This window comes from Salmo salar, chromosome 14, assembly GCF_965601325.2.
Source record: "Salmo salar chromosome 14, fSalSal1, whole genome shotgun sequence".
Classification (NCBI taxonomy): Eukaryota; Metazoa; Chordata; class Actinopteri; order Salmoniformes; family Salmonidae; genus Salmo; species Salmo salar.
In genome coordinates, this window is record NC_138304.1 from 73,097,942 (window position 1) to 73,110,302 (window position 12,361).

A 12,361-nucleotide genomic window follows, 5' to 3' on the forward strand; every position below is an offset into this window, starting at 1 on the left:
CCTTGTCCCATCGCGCTCTAGCGACTCCTTGTGGTGGGCCGGGTGCATGCATGCTGACTTTGTTTGCCAGTTGTACAGTTTTTTTCCTCTGACACATTGGTGCGACTGGCTTCCGGGTTAAGCGAGCAGTGTGTCAAGAAGCAGTGCGGCTTGGCGGGGTCGTGTTTCGTAAGACTCATGGCATTTGACCTTTGCCTCTCCCGAGTCCGTACGGGAGTTGCAGCAATGGGTCAAGACTGTAACTACCAATTGGATATCACAAAATTGGAGAGAAAAAGTACAACAAAAAATGATAGTATGTAATGACAGTGAACATGTCATATTTGGATATCATGTGAGCACTGTTTATAAGTAGCGTGCCGTCTGCTTTTGATATCACTTATCAATTTAAAAAATATTTATTTTGCTTTTTATATAGTTATATTTATGGATCTTGTTGTTATATTTGTTGCTATGCAAATGGCCAGTCCATTTCGTAAAATACTCTCCGTAGTTCCCTAGACTGTGAGCTTGGATAAAAGCTGTGATATCACTTGACTAGTCCATGTTATTCAGATGCTCAACACCTGTCTTCCAGGTCTGCACTTCACTTCTACGAGGTTCTCTCAGGCACCTCTCAGTGCTCAACATGTCGAAGAGCGTTTTCTCTCACAGGTGAGCCATACAACAGCAAAATCACTTGCTTATGCTAAAATAAGCCTGTCACTCAATAGTTGCCGTTGTCTTCAATGTCCATGTGTCATTTAATGCTCAGTTTGTCAAAGAGAGAACACCTGAGAACTTCAGAACAAATAACCCAAGTGTGCTGGCATTCTTTTTAACCCACAGGAGAAGTAAAGATGTCCCGCATTCCTTCAAGCAGTTCTTTGGCACTGCGCTGGCGCTGAGCAGTGTCAACCTGTCTGGAACCAAGCTCCCCCTGGAGGCACTCAAGTGAGCTTGCAGTCTGCTCCATTTTTGCCATTTGCTCCATTTAACTGTATTACACCAAGAATGAAAATATGATCTAGAAAATTGTAGAATATTCCTGCGAAAATGTGCATGTCTATAAATGGTTAGTGACGTATCTTTTAGACAGGATGTCATTAGTTATTTAGATTTTTATTTTATGTTATATACATTTATTTTTGCTTCATTTTAAAAAGGAAAAAGTAAGTAGTGTAGTAACATTACTTAAAGTTTCAGTGAACAAGAAAGCAATCTAATCACACCAATTATTTAATTCCTGCAGTCTGCTTTGATGATTTAACTGAATAGAAAATAAACCGTTGAGTTTGAATTCGTTTTTTTCTCCTCAGAGCACTTTTACTAGGTCTTGGCTGCAATCCTAATCTCAGTGAAGTATCACTGGATCTCAGCAGCTCTGAGGTAAGATGCTGAACTACTGCCTTGGCCCTGGCGCAGTTACCTGAATCTCCTGAGGGAGAAATTAAAGGGGACGTCTACTCTGAAATAAAATTCTAAAATAAAATGTTGTCTTGACACCCCTTTATTATTTGGGCTGATGCTCTGAATATTCTGATTTTGAATTACTTAGCTTTATTTACTTGTGTACCCTGAATGACAATCAAATACATCACCAAAATACACTTGCTATCCTTTCTCTTAATGTTTTGTTTGTGTTACTTCAGCTAAGATCTGGAGGCTCTCAGATTCTGGAGGGCTGCATAGCTGAGATTCCCAACATCTCCAGCCTGGACATCTCAGACAACGGTGAGGCCTGAGTAGACACTGTATGTACATTGATTGTGAATGTACCTTGATTGTTTTACTTGATATTGTGTTAAATGCGATGCTCAGGTTTGGATTCAGACCTGACCACTCTCTTGGTGTGGCTGGCCAAAAATCGCTCCATCCGCCACCTCTCACTGGGCAAGAACTTCAATAACATCAAGTCCAAGTACGAGACTTACTTACCTTGGAATTAAAAAATAATAATAAATGTATTAGCTTGTCACTTAATATCCTCCTGTTTGTATCGTCCTCTCTGTCTGGAATGTAACGAAGTGTGCATGTCTTCCCACAGAAATTTGTCTCAAGTCTTGGACAACCTGGTGCACATGATACAGGAGGAGGAATCGGTGAGTCGACTCTTATGGTGATACTTAGCCATAACAGCTTAGCATAAAAATGTGTCTAAACCATTCATTACCATTGTTCAACTAACTTCTTTGTCACTTAGCCCCTGACGTCCCTCTCCCTGGCCGACTCCAAGCTGAAGGGAGATCTGTCCATCGTGCTGAACGCTCTGGGCAGCAACACCAGCCTGATCCGGGTGGACATCAGTGGCAACGGCATGGGAGACATGGGGGCCAAGATGCTGGCCAAGGCCCTACAGATCAACACCAAGCTCCGGTAAGAAGTCAAGACTCAAGAAGAGGTCCACAAGGGTCAACTGTGCCAAGTTCCAATACTGCATAATATGGATTCTACTATATTCTATTGTTCTTTATTGTCATCTCTTATGCGTTTGTATAGGACAGTTATGTGGGACAAAAACAATGTCAGCCTACAAGGCCTCCAGGATGTGGCAGCTGCTTTAGAAAAGTATGTATCTGTGTGTGTGTGTGTGTGTGTGTGTGTGTGTCACAATTTATATTTATCTGTACTCCTCTGCACATCTTCCCATGGATGTTTTGGTTAGGATATGTGAATAGGCATACACTTAGTTACATATACAGTACTGTTACCCTCTCTCTTTCTTTCAGGAACCACACCATTCGCTTCATGCCTATCCCCATCATCGATGCTGCCCAGGCCCTCAAGGCCAGCCCTGAGAAAACAGAGGACGCCCTACTAAAGGTCAAAGTTCACATTTGTCTGCATGGTGGATATTAACTGATGACAGAATTGATGTCAATTGTCATTGATAAGAAGGCATCGATAGCAGTGTTGAATGCATAAATGGTCACATTTCCATCTACATGAATTAAAAAAAAATATATACTATTTTTTTTATTAATCTCTACAAATCAATTCCCCTGCAGATGGAGCAGTATCTCCTAAGGAACCACGAGACTCGAAAATACCTCCAAGAGCAAGCTTACCGGCTCCAGCAAGGCATTGTCACGACAACCACACAACAGGTGACCCCTCTGTTTAAATGTTTGATATGTAACTTTGGTATTATATTTGAATCCCCATCAGCTGTTGCAAAAGCAGCAGCTACTCTTCCTGGGGTCCACACAAAACATAATACAGAGCATCAATAGACAAGAACAGCTCAAGGACAGAACTACATACGTTATTTAAAAAGGCACACAGCCTACATATCAATTCATACACACAAACTATCTAGGTCAAATAGAGGAGAGGCGTTGTGCCGCGAAGTGTTGCTTTATCTGTTTTTTGAAACCATGTTTGCTGTTTATTTGAGCAAGATAAGATGGATGGAAGTTTCATGCAACAAGTGCTCGAAATAATACTGAATGCGTTCTTGAATTTGTTCTGGATTTGGGGACTGTGAAAAGACCCCTGGTGGCATGTCTGGTGGGATAGGTGTGTGTGTCAGAGCTGTGTGTAAGTTGACTATGCAAACAATTTGGGACTTTCAATACATTGGCTGCATCACTTTTTATAAGAAACATTAGTCTCTCCACAACTCTTAGCCAAGAGAGACTGGCATGCATAGTATTTATATCAGCCCTCTGATTACAATGAAGCACAAAACGTGCCGCTCTGTTCTGGACCAGCTGCAGATTAACTAGGTCTTTCCTTGCAGCACTAGACCACACGACTGGACAATAATCAAAATTAGACAAAACTAGAGCCTGCCGAACTTGCTTTTTGGAGTGTGGTGTCAAAAAAGCAGAGCATCTCTTTATTACGGCCAGACCTCTCCCCTTCCATTGAATCTATATGCTTTGACCATGACAGTTTACAATCTAAAGTAACACAAAGTAATTTAGTCTCCTAAACTTGTTCAACAGCCACACCATTCATTACCAGATTCAGCTGAGGTCTAGAACTTAAGGAATGATTTGTACCAAATACAATGCTCTTAGTTTTAGAGATGTTCAGGACCAGTTTATTACTGGCCACCCATTCCAAAACAAACTCTTTGTTAAGGGTTTCAGTCAATTCATTAGCTGTGGTTGCTGATGCGTGTGTGGTTAAGTCATCAGCATACATGGACACACATGCTTTGTTTTAATGCCAGTGGCAGGTCATTGGTAAAAATAGAAAAGAGTAGAAGGCCTAGAGAGCTGCCTAGAGAGCTGCCATGCAGTACACCACACTTTACATGTTTGACATTAGAGAAGCTTCTATTAAAGAAAACCCTTTGAGTTCTATTAGATAGCTTTGAATACACAAAATGGCAGAGGTGAAAAAGCCATAACACGTACGTTTTTCTTAACCTCTATGGGAACCCCTTCCCGTTCTCATCCCGGTAACAGGATTGCGTCACAAGATAGCAAAAATCTAATTTCAATTTCTCAAACAATCAACTATTTTACACCATTTGAAAGATAAACATCTCCTTAATCCAACCACGTTGTCCATTTTCAAAAAGGCTTTATGGCGAAAGCATAAAGTTAGATTATGTTAGGACAGTACATAGACAAAAAATTACACACAGCCATTTTCAATGCAAGGACAGGCGTCACCAAAAGCAGAAAACCAGCTAAAATTATGCACTAACCTTTGGCAATCTTCATCAGATGACACTCCTAGGACATTATGTTAGACAATACATGCATTTTTTGTTCTATCAAGTTCATATTTATATCCAAAAACAGCATTTTACATTGGCGCGTGACGTTCAGAAAATGTATTTCCCCCCAAACCTGCCGGTGAATCAGTACTACAATTTACAAAAATACTCGTCATAAACGTTGATAAAATATTAAACTGTTATTCAAAGAATTATAGACTAACATCTCCTGAATGCAACCGCATTGACAGATTTCAAAATAACTTTACTGGGAAAGCACACTTTGCAATAATCTGAGTACTGTGCTCAGAAAAATACACTACGCAATACAGATAGCCGCCATTTTGGAGTCATCTAAATGCATAAATAGCATTAGAAATATTTACTTACCTTTAATAATATTCATCAGAAGGCACTTCCAGGAATCCCAGGTCCACAACAAATGTTGTTTTGTTCGATAAAGTTCATAATTTATGTCCAAATAACTCCATGTTGTTTGCGCGTTCAGTAAGCTACTCAAAATGTAGGACACGCGAGGAAAATGTCACGACGAAAAGTTTAAAAAAAATATCTATTTACGTTCGTTCAAACATGTCAAACGTTGTATAGCATCAATCTTTAGGGCCTTTAGAACGTGAAGATTCAGTAATATTCCAACCAGACTTGAAAAAACGTTTTGGAACAGAGCTACCTCTCGCGTGAACGTGTGCCAATGAACTGACATCCTTCCCTGGGTCACCAACTTCCCAACCTTCTCATTCGGTCTCTGTTCATCATAGACGCCTCAAACAACTTTCTAAAGACTGTTGACATCTAGTGGAAGCCTTAGGAAGTGCAAAATGAATCCTTAGTCACTGTGTTCGATTGGCAATGACTTGAAAAACCTACAGGCACCAGATTTTTAATTTCCTGGTTGTATTTTTCTCAGGTTTTTGCCTGCCATATGAGTTCTGTTATACTCAGACACCATTCAAACAGTTTTAGAAACTTCTGTGTTTTCTATCCAAATCTACTAATAATATGCATATTCTAGTTTCTGGGCCAGAGTAGGAACCTGTTTAAATTGGGAACGTTTTTCATCCGGCCGTGAAAATACTGCCCCCTAGCTCAGACAAGTTAACAAAAGGTTATGGTCAATAATATCAAAGGCTGCACTGAAATCTAAGAGTACAGCTCCCACAATCTTATTATTATCATTTTCTTAAATTTGTCTCGGCACTTTTTGGATAAATGTTAGTAGTTCATTGAGTTTCCACTGGAGAAATTTAAAGTTACATAATACATTAAGTGTTGAATGACCATAAACCATTACATTATGACCTCTGACCCCTCCTGCCAGATGATGGACATGATCTGTGTGAAGGTGCAGGACCACCTGAACTCCCTGAGGTATACAGAGACCGACGTCATCCAGGAGGACATGAAGGTGGCCAAGAACCTCATGAAGGACGCCAGGAACTCCAAAAGAGTGAGCTGAGAACCAGACATATTGTTGTTATAGAATCGGTAGAACATACAGTATGAACGCAGAAGTGATAGAGCGTGGATTTCAAACTTTGATCTAAGAGAGACAAAAATGACAGGGTTAACATTAACCTCAAACTCTACATGGGACATCCTGGTTAAATAACATTTAGAAAAAGAGCGCCTCAAACTCAAATGTTTTTATTTTTGCCTCTTCCCCTCTTTTTTTCTCTTTCTCTGTCTGCCCCTCCTTCCATACCCTGCTCATCTATCTAGCTGCTGCCCAATCTGTACCATGTGAGGGGATCTCCTGGTGGCATGGGCGGCCCCATTCAGGACAAGCTAGAGTCCATGGCAGGAGAGATGGCCAGGGTCATGGATGGGCAGCTACAGGTACGCAACAGTCAACACAGTAGTAAATGAAACATTTATTTTATTTTTCGAGACAGATATTTTGGGTGTTGATTTATCTTAGTGAATATCATAGTCCAGTCCTCGAAGTTGGATGTTTTTGTTCTGCACAAGTGCCCACCTGGTCATGTGCTTGATGATTAATTGAGTAGTTGAATCAGGTGTGTGATTGGGCTTGAACAAAACTATGCAACCTGAGACACTGCCCATATCCTTGCAGCAACTGTGAATCCTGATGAAGGATTTTGAGACTGATTCCCTAACCTGTCAATGTTTTTAATTTGCTGTTTTATGATTTTGTTATACTCTTGTTAATTCTATGTTTTTTTTACTAGATTACTTGTAGTTTTTCATGTTGTCTTTCTGTAATTGTGTAATGACTTGGTGCTGCCTATCTTGGCCAGGACTCTTTTGAAAAAGAGATTTCATATCTCAATTAGCCCTTCCTGGTAATTTCTTTAAAAAAAATATTTAATGGAATATCAAGATAACATAACAAGCTAGCGCAATTAACTTGCTGCTTTTCTCTCTCTCTCTCTCCCACTCCCAGACGTTGTTGCAGTCTATGGTTGACACCGCTGAGGGCCTCTGTCCCCATGTGATGAAGCGGAGCAACCTGCACCAGGAGCTGATGAAGGGTGGTGCAGGCAGGATGACCGTCCCACATAGCTTCATCACCACCACACTACTGGAACAGTCAGGAGTCGACATCATCAACAAGATCAGGTGATCACCACAGGGCCTGGTCAAGATCGCTAGCAGATGTTCTTATACAGAGTGACTAACAACAAGATTCATGCTGGGGTCTGGTCCAATGGAAGTCCTGCTGAACCCAGACTACGCATTGCCTCCTTTGTGCCCATCACAAGTGACCTTCACCAGATAATCACTGGGGGGCTGGATTGGAGGAGCCCTTTTGAAACCTAATCAGTAAATAATTTTAAGTGTAGATGGTATCAGTTAATGTGAATTCAAACTGAATCAGTTCCTTGTGATCTGATCTGTGTATGACATCATAGACCTAGTGAAATAATTATGCTTATGTCACATAGCCTTAGCTGATAACCTTGCAATGTACGTAAACGTCACTCTCAGAAAACTACTGTAACATAGTCTGTAAATATATGCAGCCCAGTCTTGATACAGTGCAGGTAGTAGAGAGGTAGTATCTGGCTCATGTTCTCCTCTCTGTCACATAGTGAAGTGAAGCTCAGTATGGCGTCCTTCCTCTCAGACCGTATCGTGGATGAGATCTTGGAATCTCTGTCTCGTTCCCAAAACACTCTGGTTAGTACTGTATACTAAAATAGATTATTTCTCTTCTGCGCACACACACACACACACACACACACACACACACACACACACACATGCACGCACGCGCACACACACACATGCACGCACGCACGCGCACACACACACATGCACGCATGCACACTTACACACAGAGAGACACAATAATACATTTTTGCTTAAATTACTTGTAATCCTGATTAGGGCAGTTCTGCACCACATCAAAGCATACTGGTGAAGAAACACTGACCGTGTATGCCTTTTCCTCCCTTCCCACCCCAGGCAGAACACCTGAACAGGAAACCTCAACCTCTTCTCCACCAAGATCCCAACAAGATGGAGGTGCTGGAGGAGACGGTCCTCCAGCCTGAGGCCCAGACCCAGGAGCAGAGTCCTCACCATGCTGAGAGGCTGGAGGAGATGGACACCTGTGTGGTAACTAAGACGAGTCCCTGTGAAGTTTTGTGATCCCTATCTGCTGTACTGAAGCATGACTCACTGGCTGACTGTTTTTTTTTCTCGACTGTGTTTGTGACCTGCGGATGACACCCAAGTCCAAGAGGAAGAGCATTCTCTGCAGGATGCTGCGGCCTGTATCTGTGGCCTTTGGTGAGTTTATGTTCTACACCCCAGGTACAGTAGATCTGGTCAAATACATTTACATTACAGTACAGTAGTAATGTAATATTTCCGCAACTTGGATTGAGAGAGGTTTGGTTTTGCCTCGTCTATTGATGGTTGGTTGTTCATCAGAAATGGAGTTTGACTTGGACAAGGCCCTGGAAGAAGTGCCTATATATGAGGAGGATCCGCCCCCTCCTCCCCCATTGGACAAGAAGCCGACGTACTTTGGTGAGCTGCCCACTATGGAGGTCCAAAAGCTAGAGCACCACACCAAGCTCCGCCCCAAACCGAAAAAGAGGACCAAACCTAGCCGAGCACCAGTAAGAGGCTTCCACCTGCCCCCTCTCTCACATTCTCCCTCTCTTTCTCCCTCTTCCACTCTTTTGGGCCTGTTTCTATGTCCACCTACTATTCTGTATTGGGTGATGTAGGCCTAAATATTTTGGGGGTTTTCAGCGGGAACCAATCTGCACCTCTCCACCACCAGAAGTGGAGCAGAATGACCTCCTGGGGAAAGTGGATGAGGGTGTTGATGAGTTCTTCTACAAGAAAATCACCAAACTTAGTTTTAAGTGAGTTTTAATTCCTATTATGCTGAACTCTTCCCAAAAAGTAAATGACATTACTTGACATTTTAGCATAAATTATTCTAGTTTCCATAAGATTTAACTAACTCCATGTTTGTGTTAAAGCATGCAGCAGTAAGCTATCAATGGCTAGATTGTTTGCAGGCTAACTAGCTACGGGTAAATGCCAAAATAAAGGAAACACCAAAGTGTCTTAAGGCATTGGGCCAGAACAGCTTCAGTGAACATTGGCATAGATTCTACAAGTGTCTGGAACTCTATTGGAGTTGTTGATGGTGGCGCAAAACCCTCTCAGGCACCGCTCCACAATCTTGCATCATTTTTTGAAATTTTATTTAACCTTTATTTAACTATGCAAGTCAGTTAAGAACAAATTCTTATTTACAAAGACGGCCTACCGGGGACAGTGGGTTAAATGCCTTATTCGGGGGCAGAATGACAGATTTTTCCTTTTGTCAGCTCTGGGATTCAATCCAGCAACCTTTGGGTAACTGGCCCGACGCTATAACCACTAGGATACCTGCTGTCCCCATAAGTGTTCAATTGGGTTGAGATCTGGTGACTGAGACACACACACCCTTTAAATACCCTATGCTCATTTGAGGCCCCTCTTTCAAAGTCGCTGAGATCTCTAGCTATGGTAGCCAAAATAATGGGCAACTAGGCATTTTTATACATGACCCTAAGCATGATGGGATAATAATTGCTTAATTAACTCAGGAGCCACACCTGTATGGATGCACCTGCTTTCAATATACTTTGTTTTCCTCATTTACTCAAGTGTTTGCTTTATTTTGGCAGTTTACCTGCACCTGTTTAATTTCCGTATTTAGAAGTTGTTAATTATAGAAGTTGTGAGTGTGTACTGTTCAGCAAAAGCATTCTCTAACATTTCCAGACGACCCACCCTGAGGGGCTCCTCCAACATCCAGGAGGGGTCGGAGAAGAAACGGGAATCCCGGAAAAGCGGCTTCCTTAACCTCATCAAGTCTCGCACCTCGAAGTCCGAGAAGAGCCATGGAGCAGCTGCCATCCCCACCCCGGCTTCAGCGACCGTCAGCACTGTGACAGAGGAACCCCTGTCCCCCAAGGCTCCGTTGTGGGTCCACTCTGAAATCTCCCCTGGCCACTCACAAAAGCCGCCAACCCCTGAACCCACTGAGGAACAGCACTCCGAGAGTGACAGTAAGGGTAGTCCTCATGGTGGCCGGCACTTTGGGGTCCCCGTAATGGGCCCCATAATGGGAATGGACCTCCTGGCGGAGATGAGAAAAATGCATGAGAAAATAGTCGCTCATAAGGTGGGTAAACTGACCAGATTTAGCTCCTTTTGACTCTGTTAAGTGTATGAGCCAGTAGCACCCCTTAGCACAGCGTTTCCCAAACTCGATGCACGTTTTGGTTTTTGGCTTAACACTACACAGCTGTTTCAAATGAGCAAAGGTTGTTCATTAGTTGATTATTTGAATCAGATGTGTAGTGCGAGGGCAACGTGAACCCCTTGGAGTCCCGAGAATCGAGTTTTGGAAACCCTGCCTTAGCCTCATTGAACTACTGAATAATGATCTTCTTGCAGGGAAACACACAACCTGTTCTGAAAAAGTCCAAGATAGTAAGGAATAAGCAGGGAGATAGTAATACGTTTGTTGTTTTTAAAGTTACACTATTTCCTGTCTTCAACTGGAGATCTACCAGTCATTTGGAAAGCTACAGATTGTCATGAGTGGATAACTGTGAAGGTGCCGCCCTATAGTGGCTTTATATGGAACATCCATGTCTCAGCTTGGTTCAGACTGTTGAATACAGAACCATGCAGTGGAAAACACAATTGTGCCTCTGAAATCAGGTTTAGGACTAAAGACATTGGCCATACTGAAAGACATTTGTTTGTTCTTTTTACAGTCTGACTCTTCAGACAAGGCAGATGATAAACAAGGTGAGTTGGCCTCTATATCCCAATCAGATAATTAGATTTTTTGAATGACATTTAGCGATATCTTTGTACAGAAGGATGGCTCAACTTAATTATGCTGCAACGTCTGTCTTGCCGTTCAGCTTGCCAGCTGCCATGTGGTACAATAAAAGTGAACAAAATGTTTAATTAAAATAGAGCGCTAGGTAACATTTTGTTTAGACAGTCCCTTGTAGAAGCTCTACGAACCATCCACACTGTTGCTGTGTCCAATATGGGTATTCTTTGTTATATGTCTCTGTAGGAAAGCTAAAGGGTCCAACATCGTTGATAGACTTGTCGTCGATAGCGCCCAGGTCTAAACCCACCAGTGTTACACCCAGACCCCCAGCACCCCAGAGCATCAAGCCCCACATGGGACCACACACTTTGGGACCCCTGAGCCCTCGCGCCAGCAGCAGCCACTGCCCAGGTAGGCACATGACTAAGTATACTTTATTGATAGTGATACTCAGATGGCAAATAAGGGCGCCAGAAGCAAAAATAGATGAAGATTAGTTAGTTTTATTGTGATTTTATCTTAATTTGTCCTATTGTCTGTAACCATTCTTTATTTTGTCTATTTTTCACCCTCAGATGACTCCTGTCTAGGAAACGTATCCCCAAAAGGACCACTGCCCGCCCCTCGCCTGAAGAGAGCGCCCTCAGACTATGAGAGGGAGGAGGAGAGTAGCCACATTAATGGTCGGTTTATCTATTACCCGTGTGCCCTCCATCCAGAAGAATTGATTTAGGAACAGCTCACCACAGTCCAAAGTGTTGATATTGAGAGTAAATCGAATAAACAAAGCTGTTTTGCTTCATGTAAAGACAAAGGGATTTATTTCAATTCACTGAGAACATTGTATGATTTAGAAATAGTCACTATGTGAGTTTGATAGAATTGAATAGACACCTGGTATGATTGAAGCATAAAATCAACTTTCACCCTCATCACTCTCTCCATCAGTTGAACTCACAGGAGACTCCAGCACATTTGACTTGGACCAAGAGATGGACAGGTCTGCTATTGGTGGGAGACAGTGGTCCTCCCTGAAGCGCTCCACTTCTGTGGTACAGGAAGTAGAAGGTCGAGAACGCACCAAGTCCCTCCCTGCATCTGGTTAGACCTATTACCTTCAGCTCTATTTTTTTTTACTTAAGACATGTACAGTGTTGTAGTGTTGGGTGTATCAACTAATAGTAGTAAAGTAAGTTTTGGCAGGTCCAAAAGTGGCCGTACCTTTTGAATAACAGGCAGTGTTACTGGCTGTTCGAGGGTAATAGTAGTTGTAGGGGTTTCTCCAGTAGCTATTTGTGTTGGTTTATTAGTACTCACACAGCTGTGACATTGTTTGTAGTCTCTACCAGTAGTTA

The 12,361-nt window shown here is 42.3% G+C and overlaps 1 protein-coding gene across 2 annotated transcripts in view; it reads left to right on the forward strand.

Annotated features, from left to right (window-relative positions):
* The window catches only part of LOC106569926 (F-actin-uncapping protein LRRC16A), a 32,913-nt gene that overhangs the window by 17,036 nt on the left and 3,516 nt on the right, over window positions 1–12,361 (forward strand). For both annotated transcript variants that reach the window (XM_082961173.1, XM_082961174.1), the window contains exons 16-38: window positions 578–654; window positions 829–933; window positions 1,299–1,368; window positions 1,632–1,713; window positions 1,801–1,900; window positions 2,027–2,081; window positions 2,183–2,355; window positions 2,479–2,547; window positions 2,709–2,802; window positions 2,988–3,086; window positions 5,994–6,122; window positions 6,395–6,511; window positions 7,080–7,255; window positions 7,729–7,816; window positions 8,105–8,257; window positions 8,377–8,431; window positions 8,576–8,766; window positions 8,903–9,018; window positions 9,932–10,334; window positions 10,936–10,969; window positions 11,250–11,417; window positions 11,582–11,689; window positions 11,955–12,107. In XM_082961173.1, coding sequence (XP_082817299.1) covers window positions 578–654; window positions 829–933; window positions 1,299–1,368; window positions 1,632–1,713; window positions 1,801–1,900; window positions 2,027–2,081; window positions 2,183–2,355; window positions 2,479–2,547; window positions 2,709–2,802; window positions 2,988–3,086; window positions 5,994–6,122; window positions 6,395–6,511; window positions 7,080–7,255; window positions 7,729–7,816; window positions 8,105–8,257; window positions 8,377–8,431; window positions 8,576–8,766; window positions 8,903–9,018; window positions 9,932–10,334; window positions 10,936–10,969; window positions 11,250–11,417; window positions 11,582–11,689; window positions 11,955–12,107 — 2,815 coding nt within the window. The remainder of the gene's footprint in view (window positions 1–577; window positions 655–828; window positions 934–1,298; window positions 1,369–1,631; window positions 1,714–1,800; window positions 1,901–2,026; window positions 2,082–2,182; window positions 2,356–2,478; window positions 2,548–2,708; window positions 2,803–2,987; window positions 3,087–5,993; window positions 6,123–6,394; window positions 6,512–7,079; window positions 7,256–7,728; window positions 7,817–8,104; window positions 8,258–8,376; window positions 8,432–8,575; window positions 8,767–8,902; window positions 9,019–9,931; window positions 10,335–10,935; window positions 10,970–11,249; window positions 11,418–11,581; window positions 11,690–11,954; window positions 12,108–12,361) is intronic.